This window comes from Falco biarmicus, chromosome 2 (assembly GCF_023638135.1).
Source record: "Falco biarmicus isolate bFalBia1 chromosome 2, bFalBia1.pri, whole genome shotgun sequence".
Taxonomy (NCBI): domain Eukaryota; kingdom Metazoa; phylum Chordata; class Aves; order Falconiformes; family Falconidae; genus Falco; species Falco biarmicus.
The window spans coordinates 59,385,324-59,406,850 of NC_079289.1; the positions used below are offsets into that span (position 1 = coordinate 59,385,324).

Sequence of the window (21,527 nt, forward strand, 5' to 3'; positions counted from 1 at the left end):
GTGGACATAGCTCAAATGGCTGCTGCATGATGAAGAAGAATCAAAATCCAAGTAATTTTGCAAGTGTTAACAGACTCACGGTATCCATAAGCCCGGAAGAGCAGGAAGGGAAAAGAGTACACAGTGAGTATTGTCAGTATAGTAAGTACATGGAAGTGCAGAAAGTCTCTCTACAAGAAAATTAAAGCTGCTTTTCTCTCTTCACCTTCAGTAGAACTTTTAGTAATAAGACCCAAAAATTCTGATGTCTCAGCCACAAAATCTGAAGCTCATTTGAGGGACATCTGAGTACCAATGAATTTACTGGCTTTGTTCTTTTCTCCCTCTACTCCACTCACAGAAATCCCTCTGCACACAGGCTGGATGGTACAGCAAGCAGAGCTTGTGCTCTCTCTAGAGAAATTCCAGAAGCCTTTTCCCTTCCCAACTGTTAACTCAAATCCACTCTAATTTGTTCTGAGCAGAGCTTGTTCTCAGAAGGGCAGTATTTGCCCCACAGTACCATAAACTCAAGAGTTCAGAATCTCTTTGCTCCTAAAGCAAAGGTTTCTTCTATTACAAAACAACTTTGCCACGCAGAACCTCATTAGGTGGCTGTAGAGGAATGAAGCTGGGTTAATTAGCATTGATAATATACAACTGTGGGTTGGCTTCAGGGGCAGTGGGTTGGCCAATGTAGATAAGATGCAGCTGTGGCTGGTTAAGTGAAGTGGTTGAGAGCCCATGAAGAGAGAGCAGCCGAGGAAGAAGTAGGGAGAAGAGGGGGAGCATGTGCTCTGGATGAGGTGAGGAGAAGGCAGCAGAGGGACTGGCATGAAGAATGTGCTGGTATGAGATGGTAAAAGACCTTGTTGCAGCTTGATAGTTTGGAGAGTGTTGTGACAGGTGGTGGGATCACACTGAACCTCATCAGGTGATGGGGCCATGTGCTGCATTCCAGTGATGACAGTAATTGTCTCTATGGCACTAAAAGCAGGTATTGGATGCTTTCTCTCATCACTGAAGAAAACTTTAGGATAAAGATCATGAGATCTCTCATGGAGCACAGCAGAGGTGTCCTAGCTCTCAAGCTTTTCAAAATCCATCAGAATTTAAAATACATGGAAACATACAGTGCTGCTGAGGCCCTGCACCACAGCAAAGGATGTGAACTGACAGGAGCTTTGTATTGCACTTACAGAAGCAGAGGGAGTGGTGAGAAAACCTTGCTCCAAATCCCATCCCCAGGTGGAAAAATTTCCCTGCTGGGTGCTGTAAAGCAGGATTTTTCACTCTCTTTCTCTCTAACAAAGTTATCTGAAAGGAAGATGGGGAGAGACAGCTGAAGGAGGAAGAAGGGGAATAAGCATTTGGACTGCAGTAGAAGTCACAGCACTGGCAAAAGTAACTATCCCCTGCCTGTGTCCTGTGGGCTAAGAAGAGGAAATACAGGTTAAAGAAGCTCCATAATAGAATAATCTCTAATTAGGTAACTATGCATCTAGGGGCAAGAGCAGTCCACCCAGTCATCAGCCATGGAATATTATGATAGAAATGGTGTCTTTTAACAGGGCTATTACAAGGAAATGTAGGAGCAACAGCTAAACAGCTAACAGACCTTGAAAATACTGTGGTAAGTTTGCCAAGGAAAAAGAAGACAGGAATGCAAACACAGACTGATATAAAATGAGCTTAAAAAAAAAAAAATTGAGCAAAAAAGCTTCAGGTCCATCCTTTAGGTACGAAAGCGCTGGATGTGATGAAAGATCTGGCTCCTCTTGAAGCACAGGTATAACTTGAGCAAGTGAAGTACCGCACCCCAGACACTCCTACTTATTAGCACTGAGACAATTGTTAATGTAGAACTGTTCACTACTAATTTAAACAAACTGCATAAACTGGCTCCTATAAACCCTCCAGAAAACACTGCTTCACTGCCTCAGCTGCCTGACTGTCTCAGTGCATTCTCAGTTGTAAAGGCTTAGGCACTCACAGAGGGTACAACAAACACTGAGTTTAGTATCATGGAGCTTTTTGGCTTAATTGCCCTCCTTAATTGCGTCAAACAGCAGTGAACTTAAAGCCAGAATTTTCACATTCTGTTTTGGTGATGGACCTTTATTCCTATCAGTTGAGTGTACTGCGGTCCACTGGACAGTGCACAATGCACTGGCCATTCTACCAGTGCTCCTTCGGAAGCTTCATAAACTCACCATTGTAGCTAACCTTAAAAAAATTAGTATTTTTAGCACTATTCTTTGAAAAGTACTGCTAATATCTACTGATGCCACATATTTCTACATTAGCCAGATCTTTCTGTACTGGATAAAAAATAATAAGAATTAAAAAATGGTACCATGTCGGGGACTTAGGATACTCTTGTTGCACATCACCCTCGGGGAGAAAACATTAGTGCCGTTTATCAGGGGCAAGGAGACTAGCAGGCGACCCACTCACTAATTTGTATACTGCAGTGTTTGCAGTTCTAACTTTCATTCTCTAACATATTTTTTTAGAAGTATTTTTCAAAAGGATTAGAAATTGCTGTCAACTCAGCCTTTCTTTTCATAAATTCGCTTCAAGGTCCTTTATTGAAGATACATTGAGACTTCTGAAATCTATTTGTGTAACCTCCAGTTTGTTCTGGTTTCCACTGTTGCCTGTACCTAACAGAACACTGAAAAAACCAAGAACTTGGGGATTCTGAGAATAGGCTCAATTCTCTTTAGAGGGAAAATCCAAGAGGACTGTGTCCACATGGGGGAAAATTGCTGCTCTGTCTGAACCATTCATTTGCTGCTTGTTCTATTTGGTTTCTGTAGACCTAGATTAGTTTCATTATACGTTAATGACCTTGAATGCAAACTGGGGAAGACATGCTTGTTCTGCAAATTAGTCACTGTAAGTTAAAATAGACAAAAAGATGGAGCAGACTGAGGCTGACGCTGTAAGAATCATCCAAGTAATAGTAGATTAAGCACAGAACCATTTCATCTGCACAAGAGAATTATTGTCTTTGGCAGAAACAGGGGCCTCTTCTTAACAGAGACCAAGGAGTGGTGGATTAGCATGAAAGGATTTGAGTATTTAAATCTAGCTAGATTTTAAAAACCCACAGCAGTGTGCCAAAGCCAAAAAAAACTTTCCCTTCTTCTCCTCTGAGGGTAAAGATCAGTTCCATCACAAGAATGGTTCCATGCACTGGCCATGGAGAACATGCTCCCTTTATCCTCCTGTAAAACCCTTCTCTGGAGGTCTTTGATGACCCAATCTGACAATGGAGCACTGCAGCATAAAGCAAAGAGCAAGGAACTTCCAGAAGAATGATTAAAGCTGGTGCTCTCAGATAGCATGGCAAAAAGACACTGCAAATGAGGAGACAACAAAAACTTTCATTTTCCCAGCCTGGAAGGGGGAATGAAGAAAACATATTTTCACTCTTGGAAAGAATCTCAATTCAGTTAGTCTGGCCCAAGTTGTCTTAATTGCCATGCCATGTGAAAGGTCCTAGACACGTTATGTTAATGTGCTACTAACTGAAGAAACAGTTTTCAAGATGCCTAATAAATTGAGAAGTATTTGAAATATACTTTTTTACTCCTCTGCTGCTAAAAAGGCTTTACCAGCTTAGATTTCACTCAACCGCCAAATTTAGAGTGGTTAGAATGGCTTCAGAAATCCCAGATCTTCATAACAAGCCTACATGTGAACACAGCTCCCCACTGTGCTTTATTTTATGGCAACACAAAATTATGTCCCATCATCAGAGCTTTTTACAATTGGCTTTATTGTAGGCAATGAAAACACAAATATCTGTTCTTGTTAAATGCAACACTCAGTCCCAGATTAAGTAATGATACCTCGGTTTCTTCTTCTTACGATACTGGGATTTTCAGGGAATTCATGACAAGAAGAGAATCACAGAATGGTTGGGGTTGGAAGGGACCTCTGGAGATCATCTATTCCAACCCCCTGCTAAAGCAGGTTCTCCTAGAGCAGGTTGCACAGGAGCATGTCAAGGCAGTTTTTGAATGCCTCCACAGAAGGAGAGTCCACCAGCTCTCTGGGCAGCCTGTTCAGTACTCCATCACCCTCAAAGTAAGTTTTTCCCTATACTCAGATGGAACTTCTTGTGTTGCAGTTTGTGCCCACTGCCCCTTGTCCTGTCACTGGGCACCACTGAAAAGAGCCTGGCCCCATCCTCCTGACACCTGCCCTGAGGATAGTTTGTACGCATTGGCAAGATCCCCCCCTCTCAGTCTTCTCTTCTCCAGGCCAAACAGGCCCAGCTCCCTCAGCCTTTCCTCATAAGGGAAATGCTCCAGTTCTCTCATCATCTTTGTAGCCCTCCACTGAGCCTTCTCCAGTAGTTCCCTGTCTCTCTTGAGCTGGGGAGCCCAGAACTGGACACAGCACTCCCAGTGCAGCCTCACCAGGGCAGAGCAGAGGGGCAGGATCACCTCCCTTGACCTGCCAGCCACGCTCCTCCTAATGCACCCCAGGAACCCACTGGCCTGCTTGGCCACCAGGGCACACTGCTGGCCCAGGGGCAACTTGCTGTCCACCAGAACTCCCGGGTCCGTCTCCACAGAGCTGCCTTCCAGCAGGTCAGCCCCCAGCCTGTACGGGTGTGCGGGGTTGTTCTTCCCCACGGGCAGGACCTTACACTGGCCTTTGTGGAACTTCATTGGGTTCCTCTCTGCCCAGCTCTCCAGCCTGTCCAGGTCTCGCTGAATGGCACCGCAGCCTGCTGGTGTGTCAGCCACTGCTCCCAGTTCTGTATCACCAGCAAACGTGCGGAGGGTGCACTCTGTCCCTTCATCCAGGCCGCGGACGAACTGTCCCCTGGGGCACACGCCGGCTGCAGGCCTCCAGGCCGACACTGCGCCACTGATCACAACCCTCTGGGCTCTGCCACCAGCCAGTCCCCAGCCTGCCTCACTGCCCACCCATCTAACCCACACTGCCTCAGCTTACCTATGGGATGTGATGGGAGACAGTGTCAAAAGCTCTTGCTGAGGTTAAGGCGGACAATATCCACTGCTCTCCCCTTGCCTACCCAGTCAGTCGTTCCATCACAGAAGGCCATTAAGTTGGCCAGGCATGGGTGAATCCATGCTGACTGTTCCTGATAATCTTTTCCTCCACATGCTTAGAGAGGACCTCCACGATGAGCTGTTCCATCACCTTTCCAGGGATGGGTGAGGCTGACCAGGGTTTTCCTGGGTTTTCCTTCTTGCCCTTTTTGAAGACTGGAGTGATATTGGCTTTCCTCCAGTCCTCAGGCACCTCTCCTGTTCTCCATGACCTTTCAAAGATGGTGGAGAGTGGCTTAGCAGTAACATCTGCCAGCTCCCTCAGCACTTGGGGGTACATCCCATCAGGGCCCATGGATCTGTGGGTGTCAAATTTGCTTGTGATCTCTAATGCCTAATCTCTACTCTCAGATCCTCCTCAACCTGGAGAAAGTCTTGCTTTTTCCAGACTCCCTCTCTTGCCTCCAGGGTCTGGGAAACCTGAGGGCCAGCCATGGCAGCAAAGGCATTCAGTAACCACCTTCTCTGTGTCCTTCATCACCAAGGTACCCACCTCATTCAACAGCAGGCCCACATTTTCCCTAGTCATCCTTTTCCAGCTGATGTATTTGAAGAAGCCCTCCTTGTTGTCCTTGACCTTCCTTGCCAGATTTAATTCCAACCAGACCTTAGCCTTCCTTGTTGCCTCCCTGCATGTTCTGACAATGTTCCTGTATTCCTCCCAAGTGGCCTGTCCCTTTTTCCACATCCCGTAAACTGCTTAAATTCAACCTTTTCATATTTAGTATTAAATGCAAGAGTAAACATACCCTTTGCATCCTCAGAGAAAAGTATCAAGAGATTCCAAGTGCTGATCTTCCCTAAAACTATTTTAAAAGCCAACAAAAAACAACAACAAAAAAAGAAAACCAAACCCAAACTGCTTTATGATTTCTTGTTTCCATTAACATAGACAAAATACATATAAATATACTGGAGCGTACCATCAGACTACAAGAAAAACCCTTTTAATTTACAGACCATGCCCAGATTTAGCGTGCCAAAGTATTTAAAACATCAATAATCAGTAAAATATTTCTTCATTTGTGCTCTTCACCCCTATATAAGGGAGAGAGGGACTGGTGGTCATATGGGGAGAAATATATACGCTTTAATTAAGGAAGATGAAGAAGCACGTGTGCAGCAGCAACTTAGATCAGTATCCATATAGCTCAGCAAACAGAAGATGAGTGCGCAGTATAACAACAGGTTACTCAGATGACAGTGCTGACCAGTTTCATTGCACATGCTCACACAAATGAAAGGGTGATCCCTAGTAAGGTCAGTGAGGAGGAATGCAAGTACAAGTCAGTGAAGTTGAAGAAAAGGGTTTTATTTAGAGACAGAGGAAACCTCCTGTCCTTCAGCTCTTCCCTACCCTGAAGCTGCATCTTCTTGTCAGAGAAAGGAGAAAGGGGAAATCTGTTGCCTTCCTCAGCGAGACTGAGCCTCCCTTCCTGCCTGGTTCACACTCCTCAGAAATTCATTATGATTCATTCCTTACAGACTCGGGTCTCTGCTGCTCAGCTGCCAAACTTACTCCAAAGTGGGTTTATCTGGTCTCTTTCCTCCATCAGCTTTTCACAGGGTTAACCAAGAGACCCTGGGAAGCCCCTTTCTAGATGCTCCTTCCTCAAAGGAACCATCCCTTCTATCAAAGCTCTAATACCCTCTTTGCCTGGCTGGAATGGCGTCATATGCTGTTATTATCCCAGGTGCATTCCCACACTGAGGCTGGGGGCACAAGTAAGTCACCCAACAAGCAGAGCTTGCCCTAGCTTTCCTTAGTGGAGATGAAAGGGTTTTTCTGATCCTCTTTGGCTGTGCTCATACTGCTAAATAAAAGAAGTGCTAGACCTCTGGTCACTCCCACTTTTTCCTGAAGTCCCACGTGGTTTTGGACCACCTCAGCTAGCTCTCTCCAAGCCAAATCTGCTAGGGAGGGTGGTAACTGCAAGTAAGGTAGACATAAGCCAGCCATAGCCATTTGGACTTGGATCAATCCCTAGCTTTTTAATTAAGCAATATAAATTCAATCTTAGGTTGCTGAACAACTGGGAGGAGTTTAAGGTGGGGGAAGGATACCAATGCCAAACTGAAGGTGGACAGTTCTTACTCAGAATTCTTACCTGCCATCTGTTACTGAGAAGAGACTGACTGTCCCTTTGAAGTTACTTTAAGATCACCAGTATATGCTTCTTGATGCAGATGTATGGTGATCTGCTAGGTCTGAACAGCACCTACCATTCTTGGCCTCTCTGACTATGGATTTATTAAGTTATTGGAAGAAAAAGGCAAATTAATATTGAACCTTTACCCCCTTCCTTCGTAGTGCTTAATGCTTGCAAGTGGGCAGAAATGCCTTTGAAACCTCCCAAATGAGACAGAAGCTATTTAAATACTTCCAGTTTACACTACAGAGCATTATATTTAAATGCTCTATAGCTTGTATCACCCAGTGCATTGCGTCTGATACAAAGATTTACAAAGCTTAAGATCCATAGAAGCATATACACTGCTTTTTAAAAGTTCTGTTGTAAATCAGCCTGGGGGGGGGGGGGGTGGCAGGGGGGGGTGAATAACACATTTTCTTTCACCATCAGTTACTGTGGCAACTATACTGTTTCAGTTTAGCTTGAGGGCCACCCTCATGAGTAGACTCATGTGCCATCTCTCCGGCAGGTGAGCCTGCAGGTGTTAGCCCAGGCAGCTGGAGCACACATAGGGCTCCACATGCCCGTGCGGGTCCAAAACAGCAAGGGCTGCCAGGCACGCTCATGCAGACGGCTTGCAGACCATCCGTGTGACAGCAGGTAGGCAGGCAGGAGGCACTGGACACTCAGCCTAAGGTCACCGTGGAGGCCACTTCTTTGGAGCTGTGTGATGACAGCCAGTAGACTCTAGAGTGTGTAGGAGCACCTTTATTTATAAAAGCAAAGGAACATTTACAAGGATATCTCACCTTCAGCAAGATAGCTATAAATGGAATAAATTGAGAGAAGCTAGACTCTCAAATGTAACTCCCTTAGATGTCCTTGGGAAAGAAACACTTCTAGAAATAGATGTTTTCCATGAAAATGTCCTCAAAATTCAGATCTATTTGCTCTTCGATTGATAAGTAGCTTAAACAATTTCTAAATTCTGCTTGCCTGTAGGATTCTCTATCACTAACCTGTCTAAATGACTACAGATTCCTTTAATCCCTTTATTATTTACTTTATAATTTCTTTTGTCATTCTGGGTTTTCATCTCCCTCTGAGAATAAGTGGGAGAGAAAGCATCCCACACTATTCATGTATCATCCACACAGCACTTGAAAAAAGTCTCACCTAATGTACTAACATCGCATTCTGACTTACTTTTGTTCAAACTTCATCAAGTTCCACCCCCAAATTCTTAACCTACATATATGACTACAAGGGCTTAATATCTTTTCCTCATCCTCCATCATAAATCTATTAGCAGGTATCCTTCTTGGCAGTCAACTTAGACCATAGTCACTCCAGCCAGCCACTGAAAGACAAGGAAAATGGGCCCCAGCAAACATAATGAACCCTCATGTTGCTGTTTATCTTGATATTTTATTAAAAGATTTTAACCTAGCCTGAACAACTTACAGCTTACTTCTGCTTTGGTTATAAGATCCTGGACTGCTGCTTCCACTTTCATGCTGATGGCAACTGGCACAACTGGAATAAAGTAATTCTCATCCAGAATTTAAGAGGCCATGAAACTAAGTAGCTTTACATTTAAACTACCGTAATATTTACCTGCATATCCTTAGATTCAATTATTTTTTTCTCACTGTGCTTAAAGATTTTTTTTTTTTAATCAAGAGCACCATATTTATTTAGGTATCTTGAGGAACTCCTTAGATGGTGTCTTCCTCAGTGGTGTATGGTAATGGTCAAAATCAACATTTGTGACGTTAGAGTGCTAAGAAAGTCAATGTCTCCTAAGGTATGCCTTCACTGAAAATCTTCCATGAGCAGAGAATCTTCTGTGGCCCACAATTCACGGGACTCATCTCCACTTCATGTCAGTAATACCCCAGATACATCATCCCTTATAAACTGCGAAGACAAACTGAAATGAGGAAAGACATAGAACACAAAACCACAATGACTCCATTCCCACTACCTTGGTGCACATTCCTCCTACCATGAGTACACTCGTTGATTTTACCAAGTTATACATTACCTAGGAAACCACAACAGCATTATCTTTTTTCTCTTACAGTTTTACAACTCCACAAAAATCATCAGGGTTTAAAGTCTAGTTCTAAAACAAAGTAAGGCCTCCTTCAAAAAAATGTGGGTCTTCAATACAAACACTACATAATGGCGTATTTGTTGTAAAAAAATCCCATACTGCTTTTAGGTGTCCTGTTCCATGGATGAAGAGTCTGTGCTACAGGTTTCAAAGGTAAGAGAATTCATCTCTGACATGTTTCAAAACTCTGCAAACAGGCAGAGCTCAGCACTTGAGAACAAAAGGTTTAATAACATCTAGTCACTGGTTTGGCCACAAACGAGCCTCGTTAGCAGGAGCCCTAGAGCATGCTGCACTGAAGTGACATGTTAGAATCCTCTCATAAAATAATGTCTCAAATCCACACTATCAAAAGTGAAATCAATCAAAGGTGAACAAGGCAGATCAAAGGTGAACAAGATTCAGACCACAAGTCTGCTCTGTGCGTATCCTGCTGAAGGTATGGATGCCATGCATTCACACAGGTTTTGTACTTCTCTGGGAAGTCATGGCCACAAGCTTCAGGGAGACATGTAGCACCCAGGTAAGCAGGCAAAGCCAGGACCTGGAACCAATTCTCTACCAGGTTAATTCTCTTGCTGACTTTACTGTCTTTTCCTAATCAATCATGGTTGCTTTACTGCCTCTGCATTTGTGTACTTCTGCTACTGTTCTGCTACTGTACATTACAGAAAGTGGGAAACCAATCATTCATACAGCTCGTGCCCAACAAAACAAGGGATATTCCATCAGCCTACACTTCACCCATCATAAATATCCATTACAACAGTAGTCACATGTACAGTCATTCTGACCATTGCCACTAGCTAATTATCTGAAGTGGTGGAAAGAACTTTAAAATATCTGAAAGAAATATAATTAAGGGCTAATCTTCCTTTGAGACCCTAATCCAAAGTAAAAAGGTGAGATGCCTGCACAAGCAGCAGGTTAAAGAACTGAAAGAGATGTGAGAGGCTATAAGGGATGTGACAGTGTTTGGGATGGGTCAAGGTCATATTCACACAGATAAAACAGGTCTGAGTAAAGCCAGGAGACTAGCAAATGTCAGCACTGAAAGTCTGTATAACCCTATGTTTTGAGGCAGAAAGTCTCCTTCACATGGGGACAAACACAAAAAAAGATTTATACTGGCAAGGGAATAGGAGGAAATCTCTTGGGAGCACAAGGCTTTACAAATTTTAATCCACCTGTTAATGCTACTTTAAAACATGGATTTTAGTGAAAGCTGAAAAAGTCTGAGCCACAAAATTGCACCTGGGTTTTAGACATCCTGCAGTTAATTCATATCTGAGATCCTGGGTTGATCTCCTAGTGGGATAATCTGCCAATAATCACATTTAGGTTCAGTTGCTCAGGGACTATTAGCAGTCTGGGTTCGATTTGTAATTCCTAGTTGCAAGAAAATCAGAACTGTAAAGTGTTTTTTCATACTATAAACTCTATGAATTAATAAGCACCACTATTAATTTAACCCTTATTAAGATATTCCTGGTAGGATACTCTATTTTATAAGATACTACTATTGTAATAATTTAACTGATTTTTTTTTAAGAATTTCCCTATTCCGTAATTTTTCTACATCTTTTCCTGTATTTTCCATTATGTTTTGCACTGGTAGTTCCTGTTTATCTCATTCAATGTCAATAATGTACCTACATTCGCAATGAGCAACATGTGTAGAAACTCCTGGGCAATAGCAATGTTTCATGATGCACTTCTCTAATGAGAAGCATGGACTGGGAGCTGTTTGAGCTGGACGTTTCGTTTAACCGTAGCAGGACATGCTTAGAAATACATTTACTGAAAGAGTAACAAGTCTGGCAAACCTGCCTTCTTTAAATTAACATTTTCATCTCAAACCTCATTAAAGGGCAATGAAATTCCTGTATATTACCTTTGCTAGCATTGGTGAGAACCAAGAGATTTATATGTAAACAGAAGTCTTTCCTTTTATATGCAAGTGCTCTCTCCTGTTCAAACCATTCAACACTGGTACAAAATTCTAGTTTTCAGTCACAGCAGAGCTTAATCCTTTAAAAGCTTGTTCAAGGGAGCAATATCCTGCTTCTTCCCTCAAGAGAAAGGACTTTGTGAAAACATGCCCTTTGCAGGAGATACTTCCTTATCCCACAGGCCTAGAAAATCCATAGGAATGAACTCCTTTTAGTTGGATAAAAGCAAAGCATGCAAAGGGATGTGTCAGCTGCTGCCTCATCTCCAAAGCCTATATCCTCAGCAGAGGCAAGCTACTGCGCAGGAACCAAGATGACAGAAACGCTCAGAATTTTTTGACAGTTCAAGGAAGAAGGCACCATGAAGGAAGTACTCTTCACCTTATAGATGCAATACTCGCCCCTGAAAAGCTCCCCATAATCAGTAATCACGAACACGGAGAAGGAATAGCAGCATTAGCCTCTGTTTTTCAACCGGAGAAGAAAGGCATACCACTGAAAGTACAAACCCCTCCACACAGTGTGTGGTTATGTGGAGCTTGCTGCCATGCACAGTTTTTGATGCCCAAAATAGAAATGTCGTTTCACAAGTGAAGGTGTGTAGCTCCTTCAGAGGCTACTGCACGCAGTGGCCTGAATAAAAGGTCCGACTTAAGACAGTCCAGTTGCAGCTGAAAACAGAGGGGACAGGTTAGGGGAAGGATCAAACCCAAATTTGCCCTGTATCTTTTATTTTTCTTGCACATCTAACGTCTAAAGCTGGAGACAGGGCATGCTCAGGAGCTAAGGCACAAATCCCACACATTCTGTATCCTCACTATGTTCTTATCTCTCCAGATGACAAAGCTGCACCAAGAAAAAAAAAACAACCAACCATGGATGGCATGACGAATTGTCAGGAAAGAGCCAAGTCTATTCCCCTATCAGTTCAGTGAAACACAGACCTTTCAGGAATCTCCTTAAAACAATTTTTTCATAGAGGTTTACAGTTTATTTGTATCACTGCCTGTAGAGCAAAAGCCAAAACAATTCAATGGAATTGAAATGTTTAACCTTTGTTCAATTCTACTGTCTGATGGGACCAGGTTAATTTTAGCGCCACAAAATGATTAAGCCAAGTAATTTCCAAGATACTGCCTTCTGTATGCAAACGTTAAACTTGTTCAGTGCGATTCCTCATGCTGTTCCCAGTTAAAAGTAAAATAAGCAGGTGTCAGAGTGAAAACACAAAATATGGACATTAAAATTACACCATCAATTTCTGCTAGCAACTTCATGCCATTTATTGTCATTTGACTCACACAGCCATTCAACATTAACTCTCAAACTATTAAAATGTTGATTATGTTCACCACAGTGTTACCTAACTAGTGCATTGAATTTTACTGCAGAAGGTGTTATTATTCTGACTTGTGCATTAAATTTTACTACAGATATTATTATCCTGACTTCTCAATGCTGTCTCATCAGCAACAATTCACTTTCCTTGCTACTGTTTAATGTGAGAGCTTGTAACAGTGATACACTACAGATATACCAAGCCTGCATTCCATTTATCCATTAAAAGCCTTTCACTTCATGATTTTTGAGGTTTTGCCCTCAGAAAGATCCTCTTCAAAGCCAGCGTGCTCCTGATTTGAATTACAACTTTGTTAGTTATTCACATGCAAAGTTATTAACACCTTTGCTACAGAGTATATTAAAAAGGATACGTCACATTTTGCTCCTTGTGAGTTCAGTCCATCGTGGTGTCAAACACCATCAGTTCCCTTTGCAATGATAATTTTCAGTACTTCTGAGTGGCTCAGAACCTCTAAAGATCCACTTCGAGAACACGATAAATAATTTTTTTAATAGCAAGTCTGAAATGAATATACTCCTTTGAGCACTTTATCACATGGTTTTCAATAAAAATATTTTCCTCCCAGTTGCTTCATTTGTTTTGACTGTAGAAACACGAAACACTCTGCGCAAGAAGCGCTCTTTCTGAACTAAACACGGCCCCAGTCCTGCAAAGTTTATTTCCAGGTAGGCTGTTTTTCTACAGTATACATTCATTCTGGAAAGTGGCAAGTAGCTTTCAGGTACATTAATTGTACATCAAGCCTTGCGCTCACCACAGCAATTTTTTTCACAACAGAGATTGCAAATTTTTAAGATCATTCAATATCATTTCTCAGTAAGCTGTTCAGTAAACTAGTAATTTGTCTTTGAAAAGCTATCCTTCACTGAAACGCAAAAAGCAAACAAAAGGACCACTAGCACACTTGTGAAACGTTCAGGCATTGCCTGCAATTTTTAACAAGCAGGAAAGCGAGGCATAGGGAAGTAGCAATGTGTCCAAAATCACAAAGGCCATCTGAAACAGAATTAGGTGTAGAAACAAATCATTGCTCCTGAAGTAACAAGATCATACTCCACTGAATGAAACCTGCTCCAGCAGGACTCAGTGCTCACAGGCACATTTGGCAAACACCTGTAAATATTCAGCAACGTTTAATTAATTTGCACACAATCACCTCATTTATCCAACCACATTCTAGACTCACAGCGTTTCATCCTACATGTTGAGTGATTATACAAGAACCTCAGCAGTGACTCTACTGACTACAAAATGCCACCTCAGAGTTGGTCCACTGCCCCAATTCCTATTTTAGTTTTATGAAGTCCTCTTGAAAAACTGGTTTCCAGTTTCAAACAGCTCTCTCCTCTCCAGGTTATACTTTTACAGGCATTTACTGGACAGGAAATCTTTGCAAAGGGACAATTTCTGAATGTCTAAATCACTCCTTATCTGAATTTGAAGTCAATAGGAATTTTAGCTCAAAATTAAGATACTTAACATAATTAAAGCAGGTAAGTAGAATAAACATCAAATGAAAACAAAAAATGCATGCACATAAATATTTAAACCAATGATGTCTGTAAACACATTTTTCATATTTTCTCTAAGCCTAAGTCATCCTTTGTATATTTGAATTCATTTATAAATGACCTATCATTAGCAGGCATTGAACTAGGTGCAAACATTTTATCACAGTAGGGAGATGCATGAGCAGGCATAAATTTCACCCCTTAAAAAGTAGAATACGCAATTTAATTTGATCAAGAATAATTAAATTTGTATAAATTCAGGAAATTTATTCCATAGAGGAGAAAACTTCAGTAGGTGAAATACATGTAAATAGCCAATTTTCCTTTGGAGTGAGAGAAATATGCCACAGCTCAATTAACAGTGTAGGTATTTAGGCAGTCAGAGCTGCTTTGGGGATTTACATAAAAGAAACTTCGAGGACCTGATCCCGCAGCTCTTACTGAGGCAAAACACCCTTTGTCTTTTGGTGGCAGGTTTGTTTTCTATGAGTAAGGAAGGCAGTGGGGAGGCCCAATTTTCTTAGAATTCAGATAAAGACACACACTACATATTTTACAGGCAAGACCCAAGAGTCTGTTTCAGACAGATCCTCACATGGCTGTGCTTACAAATTTTTCAAAGTAATAAGCATCCATGAAAGAACAGTCTGACTATTGTATGGAGGAGTTTGACAAGGGACTATGCAGAGATCCTAGTTCAGCCACTGCCTGTTGTTCTTTCTAAATAGGTTTTGTATTTGAGATTGATACGGGATTGCTACTAACAGAAACTAAATTTCTCTATCATCAGCAACGTATTTATAGTAATGCCAATTTCCATCTACTTTCCTGTCAACACTCTTGACTGAGTTGGAGAGATGCCTCTCCTTGGAGTAAATGGAAAGGAAACCTGATCCATCCTCTGTGTGCTGGGCTGCCACCAGAAGCGAAATGCGATAGCAGTCCCTGCCGTGGGGGCACCTAGTACTTCATCTCCCATGGGCATTCTCACAGGTGTCATTCGGTAAAAAAAAAAAATCTATTCACTAGCTGTATTTGCTTCAAAATACACCCAGAGATATTCTCCTTCCCCATTTCCCCTCAAGCCCCAAATCCTTCCCATGACTCAGCCACTGTCTAAGTGAACATACCCAGTTTAGAGCCCACAGGGTGAAGCCACCAGGATGGCATCTTACCATTACAAGCCCTGGCTCAGGCCTTATGTTTCTGAGCAACTTTTAACTCTTTGCAAGGGAAAGTCTCTTTTGTCTCACACTTCGTGAGGTCCTCTCTGTGTATATGACAAGCTGTAAGGGCAAAATTAGATGGAAATAATTACAAAAGCAAGTGAGGCCCAGGGAACCCAACACATTACAAATACTTTCATGCTGGACGGGATGCTGCATATATGTGGGGCTTTCATTATTTTTTGTACTATTAAACTCAGGAAAACTCAAAAAAATTCAATCAGTGCAAGCAAAGCCACACGTATTTTTTCTCAACGTTGGGGTTATTTTTTTCCTTCTGAAGAAATGTACAAAGGTAAATAATCAAATGTAGCTCCTCTTTCCAGGGTAGTAAATTTGAACAAACAGGGTTTCAGCCAGCTGCATTTCTACTATGGATAAACCACAGCCTCCTGATGCAACCCTGCCAGAGAACTGCAACACCCCACCGCAGACCCTGTCCCTCTCTGCCCTACTTGCCCCTTGCTGTGGTTGGTGCCGGTAGCCCCGGCAGGGCCAGCTGGGACCCCCGGGGGTGGCAAGGGAGCCCACAGGGAGGTCATCGAACCCATCACACCGAGGGGAGGGATGCAGCCAGCGGCGCCGAGGGAGCACAAAGCAGGAACACCTGGAAGTGAGCCACCCAGTCCCGTTTCTGGAAAAAGACCAGCTGCTGAGAGGGACAAAAAAAAGTGTAGCAGGCCGAAAATAGCTACATAAACTGAAATTATAGCCAGCGCGAGCTGCCTAACCTGCGCGATTTTCCACACGGTTGGATCAGCGGCAGCTGCTCGCTCGCGTGGTGCCTTTTGAGAGCAAAAAGCCCAGCAGCTCCTGAAAAGTTTGGCGGGCAAGAGGGGCCAGGGGCGGGTAGCGGAGCGCCGAGCCGCGGCGGGGACGGGGGTCCCCGGCTGCCGCGGCCGCAGCTGCCCGCAGAGTGGGGGTCACCCCCCGGCCCAGCGCGCCGGGGCACCGGGCGAGGCGGGACATCGCGGCAGGGGCTCCCTGCTCTCCCGCGGGCGACCCTAGCCAAGATGCAGTTGATCTGCCCTCAGAGCGACAGCGCCTGTGACCGACTACCCGCTAATCCGGCCCCATGCCGTTCATTAGCCTCCCTGGGCAGGCAGCCGCAGCTTCGCGCTCCCGGAGCGGGATGTCAGGACAGGGCAAGCGGCGCGGCTGCGCTCGGCGTCCCGGCTCCTCCGCCGTGTCGGCGGCGGGCCGGAGCAGCGAGGCGCACACGGTGCGGGCGGCGGGCAAGAGCACGGAGCCGGCTGGCGGGGACGGCCACCGCAAGCTCCCACCTCCGCGCTCAGCTCTCCGGCCGCCCTGTGCCCCCGGCACCGCGGCAGCGGGGTGCAGCGACCCCTCAGCCCGCCCCCGCCGGGTTTCCGCTCCCCGCGGTCCGCCCCGCTTGCTCATACCGCCCCCCCCGGCACCCCCCGGGCCGGCAGGGTGCAGTGCCATTCTGGCCACCAAAACCCTCACGTCCCGTGTAGAGGGGGTAAGTGCGGCAAAGTCCCAGGGGAGGCGGGAAAGGTGTGCTGCAGGCCCGCGGCACCCCGAGGGACACGTCTGGGCTTCAGGGTGCGTTTGCTTACCAGCCTCCCCTCCGCAAGGAAAGGACACGGGCCTTTGGGGGGTCAGTGTGTGTCTGTGTGTGTTATACGTCTCCCCCTCGCCCCGGTACACAAACTGAAAGGTCTAGAAACCACAACCACCCCCAGCCCTTCCTCCAGAGTATCGCCTCTCGCCCAGAGCACCGCGGCGATGGAGCCGCCGATCCCCGCCCGCCCCCCGGGCGGCGGCCAGGGCAGCGGGCACAGCCCCGCCGCGGCTCTGCTCCCCGCCTTGTGCGGCCCGGACAGGGAGAGAGCGGGAGTCCCCGGGTGCTGCGAGAAGGTGGCCGTCTGCCCTGCTTCTGCCGGCCCCATCCCGCCCCGGGGCGAGCACACGGCTTTGGAAGTTGCCCCCGCCCGGGGGAGGCGGCTGGCTGCGGCGCCAAGGGGCGGGTGAGGCGAAGGGCACTTTGCGGGAGGCTGAGCGCTGCCTCCGGCGGGGCATTTCGGGGTCTTCGGTATGCCAAGAGGCTGCTCTGCTGCAGCGGCAGCGGCGGGGAGGAAAGGAGGGAGACAAGCTGGGAAACGGGAGCTGGGGGTGGGGGTCCGCCGAGGTGCCCACTTCGACTCTCTGCACCGGCCCTGAGCCGGGAGAAGCAGGAGCCGGCACCCCGGCTGCCGGGGAGGAGAGGGGTGCGGGCTGCTAGGGCTGCTGCTTGTTGATGTTGGGGTGTCAGAGAGGCAACGAGAGCCTATGATCTACTACACTGCAGTGCCAGCGTCAGGAGCCTCCTGCTCGGGAGCTGCCACTGCAGGGCAGCCGGCACACACACAGCAGCGCGCACACGGCATCCCACCCCTCGCGGCCCGGGCTCAGCGGCTCTCGCCTCCCCAGGCACGCAAGTGCTTGCAGCCAACCTGCCGGGGGCGGGGGGGAGGGGGGGGCGGGGAGCGGGGGACAGAGCCCGGTGCGAGGGGGGCAGGGAGGGCCGGTATTTCCCCTGAAAAGCTGCCGGCTCCCCCGCCCGCCGAGCATCCCTTCTCGCCCACCTGGCTCGCCAAACTGCGGGCTTGGCCGCACGGACGCCCCGAGCCAGAGGGATGCAACAGCAGCAGCGTGACCCCCCGGGACCGGGCGGCCCCGAGCACCTGCATTTGCATTTCTTATGTAATGTACTGCAAGTTTCCCCCTCGGAGCCGGGCTGAACCGAAGCGCATGATCCTGGCTGCCAGGCAGACATGGAGACGAACGCAGAGACACCGGCGTGTGCCCAGAGGGGTCATCCCGACAGGGACAGGCGGAGGGGAGACTCAGCCACCCGGGCGGTGCTGCTGCTGCCGATTGGCATAGCTGACTGAGTTGCCGTCTGGGCACAAGCCCCAAGAAAGTGTCCACCCGCTTTCCTCACACACACCCCCGCCACCTTCCCGGCCTAGAGTCCGGGGGGAGTGGTAACGGGCAGCCCCCCAGGCCGGCGACGAGGGGTGCTGGATTTGACTTTGGAAAGCTCAGAGAGGCGGGTGTGTGGGTGTGTGTGTGTGTAGGGGGGGTGGAGGGGACATACTGCAAGCTAATCAGAAAGTGCTGTGCAGGACCTGAGCCCCGGCACACTCACCCACCACAGGCAGGGCCGGCTCGCAGCAGCATGGGAAGGAGACCCGGGCTCCTCTTCCCAAAACTGACCGGGGGTGTGTGTGCACGGGGGGCTTGCATCGGGGACGGGAGGGGGGGGGGGTATCTACTGGCTTTCCCTCAAAAAGGGTAGCGATACAAGTTTCCTCCTTGGAAACAGCATATAAAAACTAGGAGATGCAGGCTGGGCTAGGGTCGCCTTTGATTTTTTTTTTTTTTTCCTTTTCCGTGGTGACAGTGGCTGAAGCTAATCCAAGCCGCTCCTTGCTTATTCATACACGTATGCACATGCATGTCCGTGCTGGCCTCGTTATATTTCCCCCTTCTCCCCTCAGCAGGATTGCAGATCTACCTCGGCGAGCAACAGACAGGGTAGCATAAAAGAAAAACAACGCAGTGCAATGGATTGCTTACCAGTTTGGTTCTTGTTTTTCTTAAGACTCTTGCCACAAAGACACTGCAGCATATGCGATCCTTTGCTGAAAATGTTCCAAAGAAACCACATTGATTTGGGCGAAAAGCAATCCAGCAGCTTATACACCCTGAGAAAGAAGAGATCCTTGTGGTTGCATAATAATAAATTGAGACCAGTTCTCCTGAAGAGGGGCACCAGTTTTATCATAGAAAAAATTGTTATATTCCGATCTTCTCCCAGTTTTTTTTCCTCACGTGGTATATTTCTTTGAGACTTTTCAACGGATGCTCTTTTTCAGCCAGGCTGAATGGTTATTCCCCCTAGATCAACATTGGATTATAACCAAAAGCGTGGAGAGAAAATAAAAGAAATCCCTTTTTTTCAGCAAGAAGCCGAACGAAAAGTAAGGTAGCGAAATCCCAGCCGAGGCCAAAACCTCATCAGAGACACCGGCAAAACGCGGAAGGAAGATCCCCAGAGAGAAAACCATAGCCTGGTACTTGACTGCTAGGAGGATGGGTGGATCTGCAGAACAAAAGCCACGGCAGGATCCATCCTACTGAACGACTGCCATTGTGCAGCCCCGCGGCGGGAGAGCGCACCGCCAGCACCCGGCGAAGCCCGGCTGAGGCGCAGAGACCGCTGCCGGCCGCGGGCGCGGACCCCGCCCGCAGCCCCCGCCGAAGCCCCGCCGCCCCCGCCGCCGCCGCCCCGCGACGCCGCCCGCCCTCGCCCGCGCGGGCCGCTCGCTCCCGGCCCCGGCTGCCGCTGCTCCCCGCTCCGCCGCGCAGGAGGCAGCACCCCCGCCCGCGCCGCGCCGCGCCGCCCCGCGCCGCCCGCCGCAGCCTCGGCGCCCAGTCGCCGGCGGGCGCCGGTGGAGGAGGAGCCGCCGGGCCCCGCCGGCCCGGCCGCCGTCACGTACCCACGTGCGGCCCGCTCCGGCCCGGCACCGCCCGCGGGGAGGGCAGCCGGGTGCCCCGGCGCTGCCCCCGGGGCAGGGCGCCGCAGGCCGCCGAGCGCGGAGCCCGGCCTGCCGAGCGCGGAGCCCGGCCCGCCCGCGGCGCGCCCCGGCCCCTGGCGCCGGGCCCCCTGCGGCGCGCCCCGGCCCCTGGCGCCGGGCCCCCTGCGGCCCAGGCGTTTGCCCCGCTCGGCGCTGTGCGCTGGGTGGGGGGCGGCCCGCGCAGCGCCAGCCGCACGAAGCGCCCCGCTCAGGGCGTCGAAAGGCCCCGCGGGGCGGCGCGGGCCGGGGTCGCCCCAGCTGAGCCCAGCCCCGTCCCGTGCCTGGTGGGGTGCTGCCAGGCGCTGCGCAGCCCCGGGCCGCGGGTGGGGCTCCCGAGCGCCGCGAAGCCCGGCAGAGGCGACGCTGAGGTGGCCCCGCAGGGCACCCGCCGCGGGGCCGCGGTGGCGGGGCGGCTCCTGAGCGGTGCGGCTCGCTGCTCCCCGCAGCCCCTTGGCGGGGGTACGGCCCTTCAGCAGTGCTCCCCGCCGCTGCGGGGGGGCCGCGCCGGCCGAGCCCGGGGTGGCTGCACCCACCCACCCACCCACCCACCCACCCACCCACCCGTGGCGGCGGTGGCGGCGGCACTGGGAGAGCTGAGAGCTGCCACCCTTGTGCTCCCTCTCCCCTTCAGATGCTCAGCTGGACTGTGTGGGTCCTGGAAGGTTTGGAAGTCATGGCACAGAGAGCATGAATAAATGAGGGAAAGATGCCGAGGCAGTAGTAGAAAGGGGCTGCTGAGGAGAAGGTGGAAGGAGAAAAGAGAGGTGATAGAAATGGGACCATGAGCGGCTTGCTCTCCTCTCCTGCCCTGTCTCTCATTGCCAAGTCATCTATATCCACCTTCACGATCATCTTTATCTCTCTCAACAAACGTTCACTCTTTGACCACTAACTTTTTCCAGTGACAGAGTACAAAGTAGAAGTACTGGGACACTGGTTTCACCTATGACATTTCTATTATTAGTTGCATTCATTCAGACATGGTCAGGTGTTGGTGTTTTCTTCTGAAGCTGTGGAAGCCGCTGCAAGAAGACTGAAGTGTGAAAAACACAGAGGTTTGTGTGTGTGCTTTTCCTGCCCTGCCAGGATCTCTGTCAGGTTACCAACAGTTGGGGAGCTCTTAGTTAGCACACCGACAAAAGCGCTGGGAACCAAAAATTTTCCAGTAGTTTTCATTTCAGCGAGATTCTGGATTTACACGTATAGATGAACTGCTTGGTTGCCAGATCCTTGTCTGCGTGATATTTAGACATCATTACCCTGTTTTACAGAGATGAAGAATGACGCAGAGAAATGAAGGGCCATACTGTGAGAAGTGGCCCATGGAGTCTGCAGAACATTGGGGGGGTGTGGGGGGGTGGTGGTGTTAGGTACCTACCTCTCAGCACCCAAGTTTGCAAAAATAAAAAATACGCAAAACTTGATAAAATCTAAGAGAAGTTAGAGAGTGAGGCAAAGGTCACAGATGAAGTTAATGCTAAGAAGTGGCTTGGTCCCTTGTCCCATCCCCTTGGCTGTGCTGCCTGTTGAGCTAACAGTCAGTCCTTCCTGGCGTGCAGACGT

The 21,527-nt window shown here is 48.1% G+C and overlaps 1 protein-coding gene across 1 annotated transcript in view; it reads right to left on the reverse strand.

Annotated features, from left to right (window-relative positions):
* FGF14 (fibroblast growth factor 14) overlaps positions 1-19,639 on the reverse strand; it is a 415,441-nt gene extending 395,802 nt beyond the window's left edge. The window contains exon 1 of the mRNA XM_056329621.1: positions 18,964-19,639. Coding sequence (XP_056185596.1) covers positions 18,964-19,171 — 208 coding nt within the window. The 5' untranslated portion in view covers positions 19,172-19,639. The remainder of the gene's footprint in view (positions 1-18,963) is intronic.
* Between the last annotated feature and the right edge of the window lie 1,888 nt (positions 19,640-21,527).